At 38.2% G+C, this 20,068-nt stretch overlaps 1 protein-coding gene across 1 annotated transcript in view; it reads right to left on the minus strand.

Annotated features, from left to right (window-relative positions):
* Positions 1-2,856: 2,856 nt before the first annotated feature.
* SHOC1 (shortage in chiasmata 1) overlaps positions 2,857-20,068 on the minus strand; it is a 61,728-nt gene continuing 44,516 nt past the window's right edge. Inside the window, exons 18-28 of the mRNA XM_074813636.1 lie at positions 19,444-19,513; positions 18,672-18,850; positions 18,041-18,146; positions 16,197-16,308; positions 15,087-15,208; positions 14,024-14,117; positions 12,899-13,030; positions 7,495-7,644; positions 6,239-6,410; positions 5,488-6,021; positions 2,857-3,127 (exon numbers count right to left, since the gene is read on the minus strand). Of these exons, the coding sequence (XP_074669737.1) occupies positions 3,027-3,127; positions 5,488-6,021; positions 6,239-6,410; positions 7,495-7,644; positions 12,899-13,030; positions 14,024-14,117; positions 15,087-15,208; positions 16,197-16,308; positions 18,041-18,146; positions 18,672-18,850; positions 19,444-19,513 (1,772 nt within the window). The 3' untranslated portion in view covers positions 2,857-3,026. The remainder of the gene's footprint in view (positions 3,128-5,487; positions 6,022-6,238; positions 6,411-7,494; positions 7,645-12,898; positions 13,031-14,023; positions 14,118-15,086; positions 15,209-16,196; positions 16,309-18,040; positions 18,147-18,671; positions 18,851-19,443; positions 19,514-20,068) is intronic.

Genomic DNA, 20,068 nt, shown 5'->3' on the forward strand with positions numbered 1-20,068 from the left:
AGATGGATTGGGAGCGCTCCACCCTGGTGTCCCTGCGAGCGTGGTGGTTCCTCTGTGGTCTGATGGGAGGAAGATGCGGGTTACAGTCTCTGTGGAGGAGTGTGCTTGGCCACACGCCTCCGCTCTCAGGGCAGCGTGCAGCTGAGTGGCTGGGTGCAAGCAGGGAGAGGGATGACGGCAGTGCCACCACTGCCCTCCCAAGGCATGGTCTGTGACAAAGGCTGGGTGTCAGAATGAGCTCCAGAGCAGGGTTGGTTGGCATTGAGGCTCTTGGGTTCCTGTGAGGAGTCAGTTCTACAAAGCATGCTGCTGCTGGCTATTTTGTGTTGGCTAAATGAAGCAGCCTGCATCTTAGCAGCTCAGCATTGACAGGTCCCCTGTTTTGAGGTAACCATGGACCCTGACAAATGAGCCTGGGCAGCTGTCTGCTTCTGTAGGCAGCAGAACAGGTGTCCCTCGCCTGCCTGGTCAGCAGGACAATGTCCCGTCTCCAGCCGCAGGTGCACCTGGGTTTGTGCCACTTTGCTGAACTGAACGCTGGGATGGCTTAGAAATGGACGAGCATCGCATTTTGCTGCTCCTGCTCTAACAGGTGTGATCTGCAGTGGATGACAACTGTGGGCAGCATTGTCTTCACTTCCTTTACTAAAGACCCTGCAAGAGGGCTCCCTGCTGAGGTCTCAACTCTCTACTCATGGCAGTTCACCAGGCCTCTGTTCACAGCTGTCTCACGGCAGCAGGTCCCACAGGATGCCCACAATAAAGCAAGTCGAGTGAGTGCGTACACCTGTACGCCAAGTGCCTCCCATGAGACACAAGGCTCCCTTTTCTCACCCTCATCTCTCCCAGGTCATCAGCACAGCTTTTCCCCATCCACAGGTGCCACCTGCCTGGTCATTAAGAGTCTACAAATTTGATCCAAGAACTGAGTGTCCCTACCTGTGGATTGGTGATTAGTTTTGGTATTGCATCTTTTTTTCTAAGAATTAGTTGCTTCCTAATTCTTCTTAGTTACAGATGATTTAGGGTTAAAAAAAGAAGTGCATCTTTATAGTGCAATAGTAATTTTCCTCCACGTTAAACAGATGGAAGGGGGGGGGGAGAACGACACATATGACAAAATTGTCAATGTGTACATATCTGCGAGAGATTGAGTCATAAACAAAGACAGTAAAAAACAACTGGTCATTGCAAGCCCTTTTCCTTATTTCCCACTACGTTGCCAGTAACTTACTCTACACTGCCATTTTTCCTACCTAATGGAAACTTAATGCAGACAGCACTTGAAGTTTCATTACTTATTTAATGTACGCAACATGCCCTTGTTTTCAAAGTGGTCTATAGATTATCTGGGCTAGACTTCCACAACTGTTCATGTGAAAATTCCGGTGTCAGCCTTCGCCTGTGGGAGAGGAGGACATAAATATATGGCTTGGCAGTGCCAGCTATAATTTTCTCCACTGTGGTTATTCGTGACTGAGACTTTGTAGAGCTGCACTCTTAAAAGAACAGATTCCTGGGCCTGGCAATTTGGGAGACAGTTGTGAAAAACAGAGGCAAACCCATGATGCAAAGAGATGGAAAATGGCTACGTAAAGTGACCACAGAAATGGGCCACAAAGGGTAAGTGAACTGCAGTTTTTATTTGTCTTTCTCTTATTCTGGATGAAATAGGGAAATGCTGGATTGTTTGCAATTCTACTAGAAGTCTTTTTAAGTTACACTTGAAAGGTGTTTTCTAAAGTCTTGCAAGCCATTTGTGTACAAATAATATGGGGATATTACTGTGAACTAAAATTGCTATTAGTGCTGTCATCATAGCTTTTAGCAATTCTCAGCTAAAAATTAACACTCCATTTTCTCTGAGACCAAAGCTTTCACCCCTAAGTGCTGGTTTTATTCATCCAAATGGTGAATATGCACTTAATGAAGGCTCAATGTCAAGAAGATATTTTACTGCAAGCATAAACCATAAACTTAGTGGATTTTGTCTCTTTTTTTTTCACTTTCTGTTATTGCATTAAACTTAAAAAAAGATCTGTGAGTTTGAAAACTGAATTGTGTCAGCTGAAGGCCGCTGAACAGACACTGACATTCTGGAGCTGGCAGCCATGCAAACCGTGTATGCATTCCTGCAGCAGAATGCCTGCTGTCTACCATTGCTCCCACACATACTTCCAGTTTTGTTGCCAAATCTTTTGATGGAAAAGTGAGGGCTCGGGTACATTTCTATCCTCTCTCTTCTGTAGCTTGCAACTGAGATGCCTTTTTGGGTTTTTTGAAAATCTCTTATCCCTTCCAGCTGTAGCCTACATATCTGGCACTGCACCCCTGATGACTCTTATCTCCCTTCTTGTTGATGCACTGTAGCAGGCTGAAAAATGTGGATGCCAACAAATGGCCTCCACCAGATTATGCAGAGAGCTACAGTCACGGCTTAATTCTCTGAATCAAATCTATCAGAACCCTAAATTTCAACATATCTTTCATACGTGGTCCGTAAAACAAATAGCTTGATTATGACTAAAGGCAGGTCAGGAACACAACAGATGGTTTCTAAAGCAGCTGTCAGAAGGAAAGAAGTGGAACTGAGCCCAAAGGACAGATACAAAGGGTCACAGCTGTAAATGCAAGAAAGCTCTAAGACTTTATGAGAAGCCTTGAGATTCCAGCAGATCCAGTCCATCTGTAAGTTTGGAACACTGCATGCTCAGGGAGCAAACACAGGTGCCTTGAAAACTTTATGAGCTTCAGCGTCTGTTTTTTTTAATTCATATTTTATTTTTTTTTATAAAAAGTGATAAAGTACCTTTATATCACCCATGAGAACAAACGGAGAGGCAGTAATTCTCCAGGTACAAGGAACTAGTTTGTTTAGTAAAATTTTAAAAACATACTAAAGAATCCTGAACTAGTAAAGATTCCCAAACCCTAATTTCTCTCTAAAAATTAACAAAAACGTAATATATTTCCCTTCAAAGGGTTTATGAATTTAAAAATGTGTAGTATGCAAATCCCCACTGCATTTAGAAGAATTTAAGACGTGTTTGTCCATCACTTCTTCCAGGGACTCTTTCATATGTCAATCTCCTTTTTTTGAACTCTGGTAGTTCTGCATATCCTGAATCTGAAAACAAAGTGGAAAGAAAATATATGTATGACAAACTACAAATACAACATGTACGCAGACTTAACTGTGTGTTTCTCAGAAGCAATAACAGAATTTAGCTTTAACCAGTATGGTCTGTATGAAAAGTATCAACTGCCATAAAATTAAACATGTACAGACTAATACTAACTACTACTCAGTACTACTGATCAGTTTTATGCATACTGTCCTGTAATAATAATACAGGACCTATACAAAATAAGTACATCAACATGCACTATGCTTAATCCCAATATTTCAGTAAAGATTTTAATGCTTGTTTCTATTTCATTAATATTACACTCAGTAATATTCAGAAATTGTGAAAGTTAATTCTTTTTAACCAGAGACATGTTCACATTTCTGAGTTGTTTAAAAAAGCTACTTACATTCTTAAGATTCAAGTATTTTTACAATAAAATATTTGAGTAGTTGCTTATTCAAAATAAGTTACTGTAAGAAAATTCTGTTTAGTCTTTACAAAAAGTATTGTCAGAAAACTTTAACACTGACTTAAAGATTTAATCTGTTCCAGTGGAAATATGGCTTGGTATATTGGCATTAATTGTTTGTGGTTTAACAAAAGTTTGATCTAAAGCCTGAAGAAATCCCTGGGGGTTCCAACGTGTCTTTTAACTTGACTCTGTACACATTTCTTAAACTTGGGATTTCACATTTCTTAAATTCGGGGCTTCAGAAGGCTTTCACTGTATTAAGGTGTGTTTTTGCATTAGCATGCACAACTATTTAGAATACTTATTTTTCCCCTGGCTAGTGAATAATAAAAGTAAAATAAGCTTATACTTCCAAAGTCTAAAACAAAAATCACTTTTTCTTTTTTGATTTGATTCATATTTACGCATACCTCTGCCCTACTGGGCAGGAGTATTACAGAAAGCTTATCAGTCAGAGATCACTGTTTTCAGAATACTGTAAAATGTGGTACCAGAAGAATCTGCCCTGATCTCTACTGTAACTATTGTATTTAGAATTTTATACTATCAGTGCCAGTCACAGCTTATTGAAATACTGTCAACTACCCAGCAATACTCCAGGTCTCAATTTTAATCCCAATGGAGAGGCAACAGGTCTGTTCACAGTTTCTGTATGAACGTTTTAATTTACATAGGCTGAAAATTATAAGCAGTTCACCATATCCAATTAACTTTTCCTGTCTTTACTTCCATTATTGCCTTAAGCAGCCCATGAAACTTAATATCAATTAGTTACTTGTGTTTTCATGAATGAGTCTGATCTAATTAGTGAAATCATTTTAATGCTGTGCTGACCTTGCTATACCACCAAGAGATTTAATGACAGACAGCAACAAAGAAAACATAAATTAAATCATCTCTACTAGGAGTTAGGCACTTTATTTAAGAAGCTTAACCTCAGAATTTTAAAGAATGTGGCACCTCACCTATAGGGAAGCAGAAGAATTAAAAAAATACCACAATATACAATATAGCAATACTTAGTCTGACAGAGGCTAGTGATGCTTTCTTAAGACTCCATGGATATGTATTATGGCTTATCAAAAAAAGGTGTCCAGTTAACTATATTTGAGAAAGTAAACCAAGGATAAGAAAACTACAAAAAAAAAAAAAGAGAAGCTTGAAAATTTTATATAAGGACTCTATGTAAACAAAATTTTGAAGTACACACTATACCATCCTTTTGAAGAAATATACTTTGGAATGATTTCCAGATGGAGAGTTTAGCCCTGGAGACATTAGTTAAAAAATATTTCAAGAATAAGGGAACTGTATGAAACAAACTTAGAAATATGTCAGAATGAAATTCTTGCTCCATTAATGCCTACAGCAAAACACAGCCATTAGTTGTATCTAAATTTCATTCTCTGAATTTGCTGAATTTACTTTCAGTCATTTAGAGAAAATACTTTCTAGTCTTTTCTTCCCCCTTTTGTCCAAACCTATGTTTACAAAATAATCTTTCCCATAACTTGTAAAACAATTCTGTGACGTTTATTATGCACATTTCAGGCACTGTCAAAGAGAGAAGAAGCTGAAGCTTACAATATTGGAGAACTACACTTTTCAATATTTTACCAAGGAAAAATAATGGCAGTAACACAATTCTATTTTTTAAAAAAAATATTCTTTATGCTCAAAACAGAAAATAAACATTTAGGAACTTTTATCACAGAAGAAATATATATGCAAGTAAGTTTTTTAGTAAAAGAAACATGCAGCTGTTAGGTTGGATTTGATTTAAGAACTATTTGAAGAAAACACAAAATCTAGTCTTACAAATACTCCTGTTTCTAGTTGAGTTACAAATAGAATGTCAGCACATCCTGCTTGCTTTGGACATACCTGTTCTATTTTTTTCTTTCGTCCATAAAAATGGTGAACTTTGTCTTCTCTTTCCTTCAGATCCTCTACCTATTTGGTGAAAATTCAGATTTTGAATCTCATCTGGATCAACAAAGAAATCAGAGAGAAAACCATCAGATGCAAATGAATCACATGGGCCTGTGGATGAAGAGTCATACCATGGGTTCTGGTTAATCAGAATTTCCTGGCTCTTTGATGTTGTGTCTCTAAATTCTAGAAAACTCTTAGAGCTCTCCTGAGTAGCACAGTCACTGAACATTGTAAAGAAATACTCTTTTTCAGAGTTTTTGGAAGAATTATCAGAGCTATAGTGCATCCTGAAAGGCTGTCTTTGAACACAATGAGAATTCATAACATCTGGTTGAGCAAAATCTTCACAGTCCTTTGGCAGAGCAAAGAAATTCTGCCTCCTACTCATAATTACTTCTGAAGAACATGATTTCTTTTGCATACAGCAACCGTGATGATGATTCAATGGAGTAATTACAGCTTCAGAATTCATATGAGATGTTCCTGGTAGAGGAAAATTCCAACCATTCTGTTTGGAGAATGGAAAACTAGCTTATTTCTCTACATTTTATAGAAAACCAAGATGCCATTGAGCATCAATTGCAGTCTGTCTCCTCAGAATAACTGACCTTTCCATGATTAGAAGATAAAGATTCTAATACACTCAGATTTTCACCTGGTTTCAAAGGAGACACAATTTCCTAGTAATTCAAGATATTACCTGTGCTGTTTTGTGCTTTACCAAGCAGCTCAAAAGATGGATGATTTTGTTTATAATCTGGATAGAATGTGTTGAAGTTACTCCAGTTCTCTGAGGGTGATACACCTTTCACTGCTGTTTCTAGTGGAGCAGCAGCATTCAGGCTGTATGAAGTTGTTGTGTCACTAAAATGCTGAAACCAAAAAAAACGATATTTGAGTGTTTATAGTACTTCTCTATACTGTCAAATATGAAAATTTAAACCAGTTGTTAGGATTCTAGGTTGTATAATTTTTTGTTTACTGAAAAGAAAAAAAAAGACTTACCAATATAGAAGGAGAGGCATTTACAGTAGACAATGTGCCACCTGTCTTAAATCTATAAACAGAGTAAGTAATAGCCTGTCTTTTGAAACACAGGAAAATCAATTCCTGTATTTCATTCTCTTTCATTAGTCCAGAACTGTAGGAAGTAGTGTCTGCAATAGATTGGTGCATGTCGTAGAGGAATTAAACTGATGAGGTCTTTTTCTTTTTTTCAGTCATTAAACATGGCTTTACACATATGCAGTTATTGCAATAACATGCACAAGTTGATATTTAATGCCCAAATATCTGTTCACTTGCTCCTTCACATTAACTGAATGCTTCTGACGTGGAAATTTGTCCTCCCATTTTCCTGACTGTGCATTTTTAATCTCATTAGCTGACTATAATCAGTATATAATTTTCCCAGACTTGGCCCAACTGAAAAAGTAGGAGCACATAATTCTAGCTGCAGAATGGACACTCTAGTGAATGGAATTCTTCATCTTAACCTCTATGGCTCTTTCAAATGCGTAATACTATGAATTCGTAAGTGCGGGTTTATTATTGCTTAAGAAGACAGATGGAAGGAAGGGAGGAAGGAAGACAGAAAGGAAGGAAGGAGGGAGGGAGGGACAGACAAAAGACCTGGAAATTCTTAATTGGAAAACATTTCTTATATTAGGAAAACATACAAGCTTGTATGCTGATATAATACTTGATACGATGAAGCTTGAAGAGGAAACTGATCAAATGAGTATTTTTGCAGTTAAGGAAATGTTCTAATCCTCTTTACATAATGGTGACTTGACAAAATCTGCTGCAAATAAACAGGCTAGCATTTTAGATATGAATGATATGATAAAGCATATAATTAATTTTTAAATGATACCAGCAAATGTGAGTGTAGCATCACCTGTATTACAACAGTGCAAAATGATTGATCTAACACATAAACTAATTTTGGCCAACCTTTAAAACTTTTTTTGGAACCTCTGGCAGAAGTTCCTGAAGTTGATCAAAGCTTGCAAGAAACAACCTCTCCAGCGAAGATCCCTTCTTTAACATAAACTGGGCAACCAGAGGGTTGATACATGGAAAAGTAAGCAGGCATTTCTCTGTCTGGAAATGGAAATTATTTTGTTAGATTGATATCCGACAAACTTTTTTTCCCTTTTTTTCTGTTTCTACAGAATGACATCCTTATGAATTGGTCATACAGTGTATCATAGAAACAGAGCTTGCAAACAGTGCACCTTTATAGCCCGATGAAAACTTTTTTTTTTTTACTACAGATGTAACAGTGTATCATTTACACTGAAATGTAAAGGTAGAAAGGTTGAGAACAATCAGAGCGTGAAAACAAGATTGAGTGGTGGAGCCACACTCTGAGACAAAGGCAGCAGGTAGAGGCTCTACAAGAAATACATGACTCCCTCCCCTCCTCTCACCAGGCAGAAGGAGGGCATGTGGGGGACAGGAAGTCAGGTCCTTCCTTGGCAAGGCAAGCGAAAACCTTCTCGGCCCCCCTCACCTTCCCAGTTGTCATTATACAATAGGTATGAGGCTTTGGAACTAGACGGCCAGCCAAATGAAGATGGAAATGAGGACCCATCTGGTGAGTCACCCACAGCTTGTCCCTCAGCCCCACAACTTGCGACTTCTTCAATTAAGAAGGAAAGGAGAGTAACTGTAGTGGGTGACTCTGTTCTGAGGGGTACGGAGGGGCCCATATGTCGACCAGACCCATACCATAGAGAGGTCTGCTGCCTCCCTGGGGCTTGGGTTAGAGACATTAAAAGGAGGGTTACTGCTCTGGTGTAGCCCTCTGATTACTACCATTTGCTGGTTATCCAGGCAGGTAACGATGAGGTGGTGGAGAGAAGTCTTAACTCAGTCAAAAAGGACTTCAAGGCACTGGGGTAGCTAACTGAAGGCTCGGGAGCTCAGGTCGTGTTTTCATCAATCCCTCAAGTGGAAGGGAAAACCACTGATAGAGGGTGGAAAACATATCTGATTAACATGTGGCTCAGAGACTGGTGCCACCATCGGAATTTTGGGTTCTTTGATCATGGCGAGGTTTATAAGGCACCTGGTCTGCTGGTGACAAATGAGACAGGTGGGATGCAGCTGTCCCAGAGGGGGAAAAGGATTCTGGGGCAGGAGTTAGCAGAGCGTATTGACAGGGCTTTAAACTAGATATGAGGGGGGATGGGGAGATAACTGGACCTGTTAGGTATAAGCTCAAGGGAAGCGTGCCAAAGCTTGAAGGATGATGGACTGGTGAGGGCTCTCCCTCTGCCACTTCATCTGGGAGAAGGGAAAGATGTTTAGGGACTGTGGAAGCACCTGAGAAGGGTCTGGTAGGGAATGGGGCCCACACTAACAAGAAGGTGTTGGATTTACGAGCTCATCTCAAGTGTGTCTATACCAATGCACGCAGTATGAGCAAGAAACAGGGTGAGCTTGAGGCCATGATGCAGCATGAGAACTATGACATAGTAGCTATAACAGAAACGTGGTGGGATGCCTCACATGACTGGAGTGCAGCAATTGATGACTACAAGCTCTTCAGGAGAAATAGACAGGGAAGGAGAGGTGGTGGAGTGGCCCTGTATGTAAGAGAATGCTATGAGAGCTCAGAAATCAAGTATAGTGATAACGGGGTTGAGAGTGTTTGGATTAGGTTAAGGGCCAATAAAGCAGATCTTGCTGTGGGAGTCTGCTATAGACCTCCCAACCAAAGCAGTGAGGTGGATGAAGCTTTCTATAAACAGTTGGGAGAAATCTCGCGGTCACTTGCCGTTGTTCTTGTGGGGGACTTTAACCTCCCGGGTATCTGCTGGGATCACAGCACAGCAGAGAGGGAACAATCCAGGAGGTTCCTGGAATGTGTGGAGGATAACTTCCTCACACAGCTGGTGAGTGAGCCGACCAGGGAAGGTGCCCTCCTCGACCTGCTTCTTGTGAACAGGGAAGAGCTTGTGGGGGAAGTAAAGGTTGGAGGCTGTCTAGGGTGCAGTGATCATGAGATGATTGAGTTTTTGATCTTTGGAGAAACAGAGAGGTTAGTAAAACTGCCACCTTAGACTTCCAGAGGGCTAACTTTGACCTGTTCAAAAGACTGATTAACAAAATCCCTTGGGAGGCTGCCTTGAAGGATATGGGAGTCCAGGAAGGCTGGACACACTTCAAGAGCAAAGTCTTAAAGGCACAGGAGTAGGCTGTTCCCGTGTGCCGAAAAACAATCAGGTGGGGAAGGAGACCGGCCTGGCTAAACAGGGACCTTTGGCTGGATCTCAAGAACAAAAGGAGAATTATGACCTTTGGAAGAGGGACCAGGTCTCTTGTGAAGACTATAAAGATGTAGTGAATAGGAGAGCCAAAGCACAGCTAGAGATCAACTTGGCTACAGCTGTTAAGGATAATAAAAAATGTTTCTATAAATTCATTAACAGCAAAAGGAGGATTAGGGAAAATCTCCCTCCTTTATTGGATGCAGAGGGAAACATGGTAACTAAGGATGAGGAAAAGGCTGACGTGCTCAATGCCTACTTTGCCTCAGTCTTTAGCAGTGGAACTGGCTGTTCCCTGGACACCCAGCCTCATGAGATGGGAGATGGGGAGGGGAAGCAGAATGAGGTCAGCACAGTTGAAGAGGAGGTGGTCAGAGACCTGCTACACCACTTGGATGAACACAAGTCTGTGGACCAGATGGGTTACACCCAAGGGTGCTGAAAGTGTTGGCAGATGTGCTCGCCAAGCCGCTGTCCATGATCTACCTGAAGTCATGGCTGACTGGGGAGGTCCCAATGGACTAGAGGGTGGCAAATGTGACACCCATCTACAAGAAAGGCAGAAAGGACGATCCAGGAAACTATACACCTGTCAGTCTGACCTCGGTGCCAGGGAAAGTCATGGAGCAGGTCATCTCGAGTGCCATTAAAAGTCATATAATGGACAACCAGGGGATCAGGCCTAGTCAGCATGGGTTTATGAAAGGCAGGTCCTGCCTGACAAACCTGATCTCCTTCTATGACAAGACGACCCGACTGTTAGATGAGGGAAAATCTGTCAATATTATCTACCTGGAATTAGAAAAGCATTTGACACAGTTCCCCATAGAATTCTCACAGAAAAACTGGCTGCCCATGGCCTGGATGAGCGAACGGTCTGCTGGGTCAAGCACTGGCTGGATGGACAATCCCAGAGAGTGGTTGGTGGTCAATGGAGCTAAATCCAGCTGGTGGCCGGTCACAAGTGGTGTTCCTCAGGGCTCGGGGTTGGGACCATTTCTGTTCAACATCTTTATTGATGATCTTGATAAGGACATAGAGTGTATCATCAGTAAATTCGCAGATGACACCAAGTTAAGCGGGAGTGTTGATCTGCATGAAGATAGGGAGGCACTACAGAGAGACTTGGATAGGTCGGATCGGTGGGCCAACGTTAACGGGATGAGCTTCAACAAGTCCAAGTGCCAGGTCCTGCACTTGGGGAGGTGTGGCTGGAGAGCTGTGTGGAAGAGAAGGATCTGGGGGTTCTAATTGACAAGCAGCTGAACATGAGCCAGCAGTGTGCCCAGGTGGCCAAGAAAGCCAACGGCATCCTAGCTTGTATTAGAAATAGTGTGACCAGCAGAAGCAGGGAGGTGATAGTCCCCCTGTACTCTGCACTGGTGAGGCCACACCTGGAGTATTGTGTCCAGTTTTGGGCACCTCAATACAAGAGGGATCTCGAGGTGCTGGATCGAGGGCAGAGGAGGGTAACGAAGCTGGTGAAGGGCCTGGAGAACAAATCCTACGAGGAGAGATTGAGGGAGCTGGGACTGTTCAGTTTCAGGAGGAGAAGGCTGAGGGGAGACCTCATCACTCTCTACAGCTACCTGAAAGGACATTGTAGAGAGGTTGGTGCTGGTCTCTTCTCACAGGTGATTAGTGACAGAACAAGGGGGAACGGCTTTAAACTGCAACAGGGGAGGTTTAGACTGGACATTAGGAAAAAATTTTTCACTAAAAGAGTGGTCAGAGAGTGGAATAGGCTGCCCAGGGAGGTGGTGGAGTCACCATCCCTGCATGTGTTTAAGGGTCGTTTAGATGAGATGCTGGGGGATATGGTGTAGGGGAGAACTTTGTAGAGTAGGGCTGATGGTTGGACTCGATGATCCCAAGGGTCTTTTCCAACCTGAATGATTCTATGATTCTATGATTCTATGATTTTTGCAAAAGAGTAAGTTCTGCGTAATAGCTTGATAAAAAGCAAGCACAATCTAAAGACATTTCTATTTTAAAGGATGAAAACAGTGATTAATGTAAACTTGATTTGAAAATGCATTACCAGATTTACCATTTATTCTCCATTTTGAAGAGAATTACCTAAGTCAAGATAAACTGACAAAGCTGCTTTTGTTTTACAAAAGTTACATTTGAGACAGGTGCCAAAAGCAGGAGTTGCTAGGGGGAGGCTGAATGTCACACAGAGGGCAGCAAGTTGAGAGCTGTAGCATGTTAAGAATGCCAGCTTCCAGTTCCTGGCTTTCACAAAGCTCTGCACTCAAGAGATGGCAGGATCTAATACCTTTAACAGAGACAAAATACAATCAATGGCTCCTCTCAGGTTTTTACCAGTATCCTTAATCTCTAAATTGTAAAGCCTATAATCCAATATGCCACACTTGAAAGGCCATGCCAATACCTGATCTAAAATGCTTCTGAATTTTACAAAAACCAAAAATGTTCTCAGCTTTACAAGAGATCAAAGCTTCCACATAAAATGAACAAATCCATATGTTTAATTTGAAAACCTTAATATACAAGTTAAAGAACATCATATATTTGACTGTGATTGATGGACCTGTTCCAGCATTTATTGTAAATATCTAATATCAACTACTGCATGAGAAGTTAAACAAAGTTCTACTATCTTGTAGATAGTAGAGTTAAAGCAAGTCTGTAAGCAGCACCATTCACTTCAGTAATGGGTCAGCACTGATGAACTGGCTTCCTGCCCAAGTGAGCCATTTTATGTTTATCTTTTACAATTTGTGTAGTTTTTTAAACTTAGTGTCTAGAACTGTAGAACTGTGCACACTGGCTGAAGGATGTGGAGGATAAACTTCTCTACTGGTTAACTCTCAAAGCACAAGGAAAGTTCAAGTTGCACCTAACTGGGCTAGCAAGGATGATGGGAACATTATATATATGTGTGTATATATATGCATATATATAAAAAATGTGTGTGTATATATATATATATATATATAAAATAATGGTTATTTTAATAATATATTTTAAGAGAACAACAAAAAACCTTTAGAACTTTATGAGTCTGAGAAACAAGAAGAAAACAGTGTAATTTAATGGAAAGATAAGCAAACCTCAGATGGCAAGACAGAAAGCCAGGATTTGTCCAACCACTCATGAGGACTGATATTAGATGCTATCAAAATGTTGTCAGCAATCTGACGAATTACCAGTGCTGTCTCTTCAATCCCTGGCGTAAGAACCACCTAAAAGTGATACATAATACCTCGGGTTAAAACTTGTACTAAGGGATGTCTTAATTTGCTACAGAAGTTAAATGGGAAAGCTTAAAGGTGACCCTGAACACAACAGCTGGTAATGTGGAGTAATTAAACCTGATCTGTGCTTATCATGCAGAGGAACTCCAACCTCTGACCACTAGCCTGGCCACAAATTACATTCCTTATTTACGCAAATCCTATGTAGGTGAAATTAGTTTATCATATAGGTCTTTTATATGTGATCATGTTTATGGGTACAGTATGACTTCCTGGAAACACTGGTAATTGAGATGCCTAATATAGTTTAAGATGTGTAACACTTTGAAAGTGTAAGTAATTTCCACACGAACTACACTGCTGAGTACATGGAATGAATAAAGCTTTGTTCTCTCTTTCACCTTCATTTAACCAGATAAATTTGAAATCCTAAAATTGCCTAAAAAGATGTTACTTTATGCAAAAAAAATGTTACAGACATCAACTTGGTAAGCCGAAGGAAACTTTTGCCCCATTTTTTAACGTTGATTATTCTAGATACTGCATTCTCTGATTTATAATGAAAAAACCTTAATTTATCCTGCCACATTAAAAAAAAAAGTAAAATAGCTGACAGCAGAGAAAATTACACTTTATTTTCTTCTACTGCATTAGTAACATAATATCAATCTGAAACTTCAAATTAAGACATAAGCAGGATTAATACAGGTTCTAATAATTTATAAAATTAAAGGTACAATCTTATTTCTTGACTCCTAGTCATAAAAACACTTCAGTTGCTATTTGAATCTGATTCAACTTGTACTGGAGTCAACACAGTCTTTTTACTGACTTCAGCAGCACTGAATTAAGTTCCTCTCTCTCACTTTAGTAATTTTGAGCTATTTTATGTTTTTGATGTAGAATGCATACTTGGTTAAGCACTTTATAAACATCATGCAGTGAAGATTGAAACAGAAATACTGTTACCAAAAAAATTACCTTCACTTCAAAGTCTTCTGACTTCTGTGTAAATTCAATCAGAGTGGCATAAATTAAGACAAGGTTAAGCAGAGTGTCTCCCCTGAGCCTGTACCTATAAAAGTTTCATTGGACTGTTACTATTTAACATGCAGATGTAATAATTCCAAAATGTTTGTTCCATGTGTTAATAAATGTCTGTTTCATTTCCTGGAATTCAGAATACTAGCACAGTCTGAGCATTAATATCTGTGAAAGGAGAACTAGGACACATTAAGTGACTGAGTGCTGAAGGATGCACTGTGAGAATGAAAATGGAGTCAGCCCACAGCAAAACAAGCCTGGCCTGGAGCAAAAGGACTGGATCAGAGTCAGTCACTGGAGAAAAATCATGAAGAGAGGAAAGGTGATGCATGAAAAATTTACTACTTGCTCATAGGAAAAAATCTCACAATAGGTAATAAAGAATGCTTATGAACTCTATCAACAAAAGCTGTGCTTCCATGGCAAAAGTAGAACTACTGATGGATTGGAAGAACATTGGGAGAATGTCGCCCTGTTGCAAATGATATACAGTGATGCCAACACAGCAGTTCATAACCATGTATTTCTAGGGGTTAATTTACTTCAAACAGTTATAGATAACAATTCCAGTGGTCTGGAATATCCTTAGTCTTGTGAAATTTCTGGACCTGTTGATTTAAAATATACCTCATGTTAGCATTACCTGCCTCAAATCCTGTAATTTTATAACAACCATTTCTTTCTCTCTTGTGTAAGACTAAAAAGATCCTAACACATAAAAACCATCTTTGCTAACTTTTTTTGAGGTCTTCAGTGATCACTGTTACTTCTATCATTCCACTGAGTTTTTTCAGTAGGAGCATGACAACACTGTAACTAAGTGAAAAGTCCAAAGCACACTAGAAATACGAGCTTACAATATTCATATTGTTCTAAGAGAAATGTGTTCCTACAGAGAAATTCAAAGAACAAAGAGTGTTAGCTTGTTCTATAAGCAAATTCCTTTAGTGGTAAGTTTGTTTTAAAAATACCAAGACAACAAAAGAATTTTATAACTTACTCTAAATTCAGTCCTTCTCTGGAATAGAAAACAATCCAACAGCACGTATATTGCAGTGATAATGCCATCAGCTTAGATATTACATTGTCACAGGATTTCTCATATTTTAATTCTTCCATACTCTAGTATAAAATGAATATAAAAAATAAAAACTAAATAAATATATTACTATGGCTGTCACAAGCTTTTAATGTACATTGCTGTATTATGCAGATGTTAGATCAAAAATAAATACAGCTAAATAATATGGGTATTAAAGACACAGCTGGGAATCAGGAAAACTAGGTTGTATCCCCAGCTTCTATTTTGTTTGACCTTTAAAAAGCTGATTCACTTCTTCATGCCTTTTTTTGCCTCCTGTAAAAAGGAAACACCACTACTAACTTTTTAGAATGGTCTTAAGATTTTTGAGGACTTTAATAATGCCTAATACTGTTATAAACCTCTGAATCACTTACTTAACCTATACAATCATAGCTACACTGAACATATAAAGTACAACATCACTAATTGCAGTAGCATTTGCAGCAGCATGTAGGAATGTCTATCTGTGTTGTGCCTGCAATAATTGATTATTTTATTCTTTGTCTATCTTTCAGTAGCAGTTCTTCTACCTATAGAGTCATCTGTCTTGCTGCATACCAGAACTTAAGTAATACGCTATTATCTAAATGACTACTTTTTATTAAAGGTAGGACAAATTATTCCCTAGAATAATTCAGATAACTATCTGAAATGGGAGGAATTAACATGCACACTGGTAAGAGAATATAGTCACAGATACATTTACTTGGTAGTTACAATATTCTTTTATACAACCCTATTTTCAAGTATGCATCTTTTAACTATATTTAATACAATCCAATCTCAGGTCAAAATGTTACACTTCTGTGAAGAAATGTAGGTACAAATGTGAGAACATTTTAAACTAGACCAGCTGGCACAGAAAGAATTTTGGAGTTAATGAATTTGGAAATAATTTGTGTCGTGAAACAATCCGTGAATTAAATATGATAATGAGAAAGAAAAGATGTGTTAGAAGGCTGCAGATATGGCCTAGAAGTGACTCAATATATAACAGAATTTGGACATACTAGTTTCATTTTGTACCTGCAAAAATATAGCAGTACATTCATCTATTGTCAACACAACATATCGATCTGTACTTCCACAGAGCTTTAAGGAGTAACTACTGCTTCTTTCAACAAAGGTAATGCTGTACCTGAAGAAGTCAAATTATTTTATTAAATCTCAGTTAAGTAATAAAGGAAAAGAATAACATACATCAATGAATACGATTATTTAAATTACACAGTCTTGTCATACTTTGATCTTTCTCAAATGCTTAATTCACTTTAAGACACATTTGAAGAATACGCATCAATGTAACAGTGACGTACTGAAATATTACTGGATTAATTCAACTATGTTGCCAATTGCACTGATTATGACCTTGATATACAGTCTCTGAGTTTCCAAAAAAAAAGATGTAATACAGAAACTAAGATAGATAAATCAAGAAAATATACTTAGATACTCCTTTTGAGTAATTAAATGCATATTGCATGTCTTTTCTTCTTTTCATGATTGTACAGCACAGGGAAGCAAACTGAGTGAAAACTCCCTGACTTTATGATCCTAAATTTTTCTGCGTGAACAAGAACTGCCAGCAGCACAGCCTCCTGTTACCAGCTGTGTTAGCAAAGACTGACAGAACGAACATCACATGCTTAGGGCTTTTGGGGAGTCTTGGCTGACTTAGGGGGGAAAAGTTGAGAAGAGACAATTGTCACACTACTTGGCCTCATCCCTACGAAACACAAGAGACCTAAACCTGGATCTGCCAGCAGTAAGTCCTCCAGAATCTTGTATGGACAGTATATGTATGAACTATAAGCTTTTCTAAGACTATATTGCACTTTGATCACCTATTTAATTACTTCATCAGTTACTTCATCAGTGCTAAAAGGAGCTAGTAAGAAAGTACCAAAAAGCATTCCTGGCTATTTAGCTTATGGCCAGGCTGAATAGAGAATTTGAACAGGTCAGAGTTTAAAAGTGCCTGCCAAATTAAATGTTCAAATTTTAGATGTCAAACATGCAATTTTTTTTTCCCCTATTGAACTGTAATTAGTCACAGCTCAAAAATGGCTTCACAGCTGATTCAAGGATACAGCAAGGATCAAAACAGGGACATCTGTTCAGCAACATGGTGAAATCAACAATCTGTATCTCTGGCACTATGTTTATCAGATGCTGCTGCCCTGTCCCCTATTTCTGTCCCCTTTATTTTTTCTCCCTGTGATAAAAAGTATGTTTATCATTTATTTTTGTAAAAACAAAATGCAAGAAAATTATGTCAAAGAAAATAATGCACGTGTGCAATGATTTACGAACATGAAAAATTTTGCCCAGGTTAAAGAGTATTCAAAATTAAGTGAATACTAGATCTTAATTTTACAAAGTAGTTTTTGTTTTTAACTTAGCCTCTCCCAAAAGCTGTGATGTATCAGAAAATGAGACTGTTTTACTGTTGTTTGGTTTGTTTTTTTAGCATACCTCTGGTAGTTAAAAACAAAAAAATCCCAAAGCAATTTTTATGAAAAATTAAATACTAACTCTTCCAGGCACCAAGAAGCACTAAAGCAAAAAATGTTTTGGGGTAACATGATTTTCAGGGAAAAATATACAATTTTAAAAGTTGCTGTGATTAAAAGTGCAGCTCATTATTAAAATAAACAAATTAGCCAATTCCATTCTGGTTGACATCTCTGTGAATCTATAGAATTAAGCTATGAACTTCAACAGAAAAATTATCTTCTTGTCTCTTAAAATGCAGTAATGTACCTGATAGCCAAGTAGATGGCTACTACATGATGTAGTAGGACAAGATACATGTCTTGGTAAACTGAAAATAAATAGTCAATAAGACTAAATAGGTTATTTTCACTCACTTGGATTCCAAAAGCTGAAGCATATCTGGCATATTAAGAAGACCTTCAGTTGCCAGAAATACATAAGGAATCTGTACCTCCAGAAGAAAGGAACTGCAGTAAATCCCTGAAACATTTTGTATATGTAAGATAAATGGTTTCATAAGCAAAAAACTAAAGATACATTTAGGTACTTAAATAGACATCTCTCTTAAAAATGCAGCTTTTATTCATGCCCATTAAAATGCTTCCATTATATACTTTTTTTTTTTTTCAAAATTAAACTCTTCTGAATCTCTTTGAAATTAAGCTTTAATTTATATTCCTTTAGATCTACAGCAACATTCCCTTAGGATGAGGAAGGGTGGATACAGCTTGTAGCAACTGTAAACAACCTGTGAACTTGGCACAAGTCTTTTATCAACCAACATTTACTAGTACATCCTGGCCAAAACTAAGCTCACACCCTAAGAAAAATACCTCCCTGTCTTGCTGTATAGAAAAAACCAGCTCTGTTTGCTTAGCTTTAGCCTTCATAATTTATTACTCATTCTCTTCCACAGGCACATGAATCTAGCATTTTAGGGAACGGAAAATGCTCTTCTTTCATATGACAGTCCAAGTGTTTATTACAATTCTGGAGAGCACTTACCCATTTGTATTGTTTCAGGGAGGGTAGTTTTAAAAGTCATGTAAGTAACATTCAGACTTTTGCACAGATTTTTCCAGCAAGAGTTTTCAGAATAATCATATTCAATTACTAATGAGAAGTGTGTCCAAGGGAAGTCAGCTCCAATTTGCTGATTATGTACAATAACACAGGAATATCTACTAAGGCTTAAAAAAACAACAAAATACTAATAAAATTAAGTTCCCCTAGAATTACCCTCAGAACAAAATAAACACATTTTTACTTTGAAGAACTATAACTGTTTAAAGTCTGTTTACAAAAAAGTATTTACCCTTCCTCAATTTAAAACTGCAATTTAAAAAAAAATTAATTTAAAAATTAAAGACTGTACTTCCCCCCACAATTATCTACTTGAAGTATTCATATTTTCCTGCAGAGTCATACTTTGACATTATTTTTCTTATGCCCTTCTCCCTCACCTTCTTCTAAAACATGCAAAAGAAACATGATTTTCTACACATTTTTCTAAACAAGTTTTCTAAAACTGCAAAACAAAATAAAAAATTAAAAAAATACAATTGCATGCTTTCTAAAGTTCCTCTGAGTCTCACAACTAAGCATTTTACCACATTGTGAACAAAATTCTCCCCTCCCAGAATGAAGATGTAGAACCTATTCTGAAATTTTTACTCCAGACTGGAAAGTCCCATGGAAATGAACAAAAGTAACAAAAGCTTCCCTGACATTACTCCTGAGTAAAGACTTTGTTCTCAAAAATCAATAATATTACTACCTGCTTATGATATCTTTACAAGCTAAAAAGGTTCCTTTTTTGTCAGAATTCAAATCCATAGCTTTTAATCCTGCATGAAAAGAATTAAAGCCTTAATCAAACAAATGAGCCTCTGCAATTATGAATCAATGCACAGCAGTAAGCAGCAAATGTGGAACAACACAGGATATTAAAATTTTATGTATTACATTGTCTATCTTGAGGAAGTCCTACACAATTTCAGTTTGTATTGCACTGATGGGTATAATTTAGAGATTTCCATTTTTGAAACCAAGTAATGTGAATAAGTTTCATGTCTCACGAACTCACAATCTGATTACCTTAAAATGAAAAATTAAAGGCTGGTGCAAAAGGAAGCATCTTTGCCCCTTAATCGCTTAAATTCCTTTACACTTTCTATGTATGGAGCTAAAAAGGGATATTTGTATCACACAAATGCCTCTCTTCAAAAGTTTAGTTAGTTGGATTGACCCATGTTTGCAACCAAGTCTTAAGATATTAAAACAAAATACTTTTAATTAAATATTATTAGTAGTAAAAGCATTGTGAACATGCCTCTTCCCTTTCAATTCTAAAAGACAGGCTTTCTTCTTTTAAGAGCACAGGAAATTTATTTTTAAAGACA

The sequence above is a fragment of the Strix aluco genome, chromosome Z, assembly GCF_031877795.1.
Source record: "Strix aluco isolate bStrAlu1 chromosome Z, bStrAlu1.hap1, whole genome shotgun sequence".
NCBI lineage: Eukaryota > Metazoa > Chordata > Aves > Strigiformes > Strigidae > Strix > Strix aluco.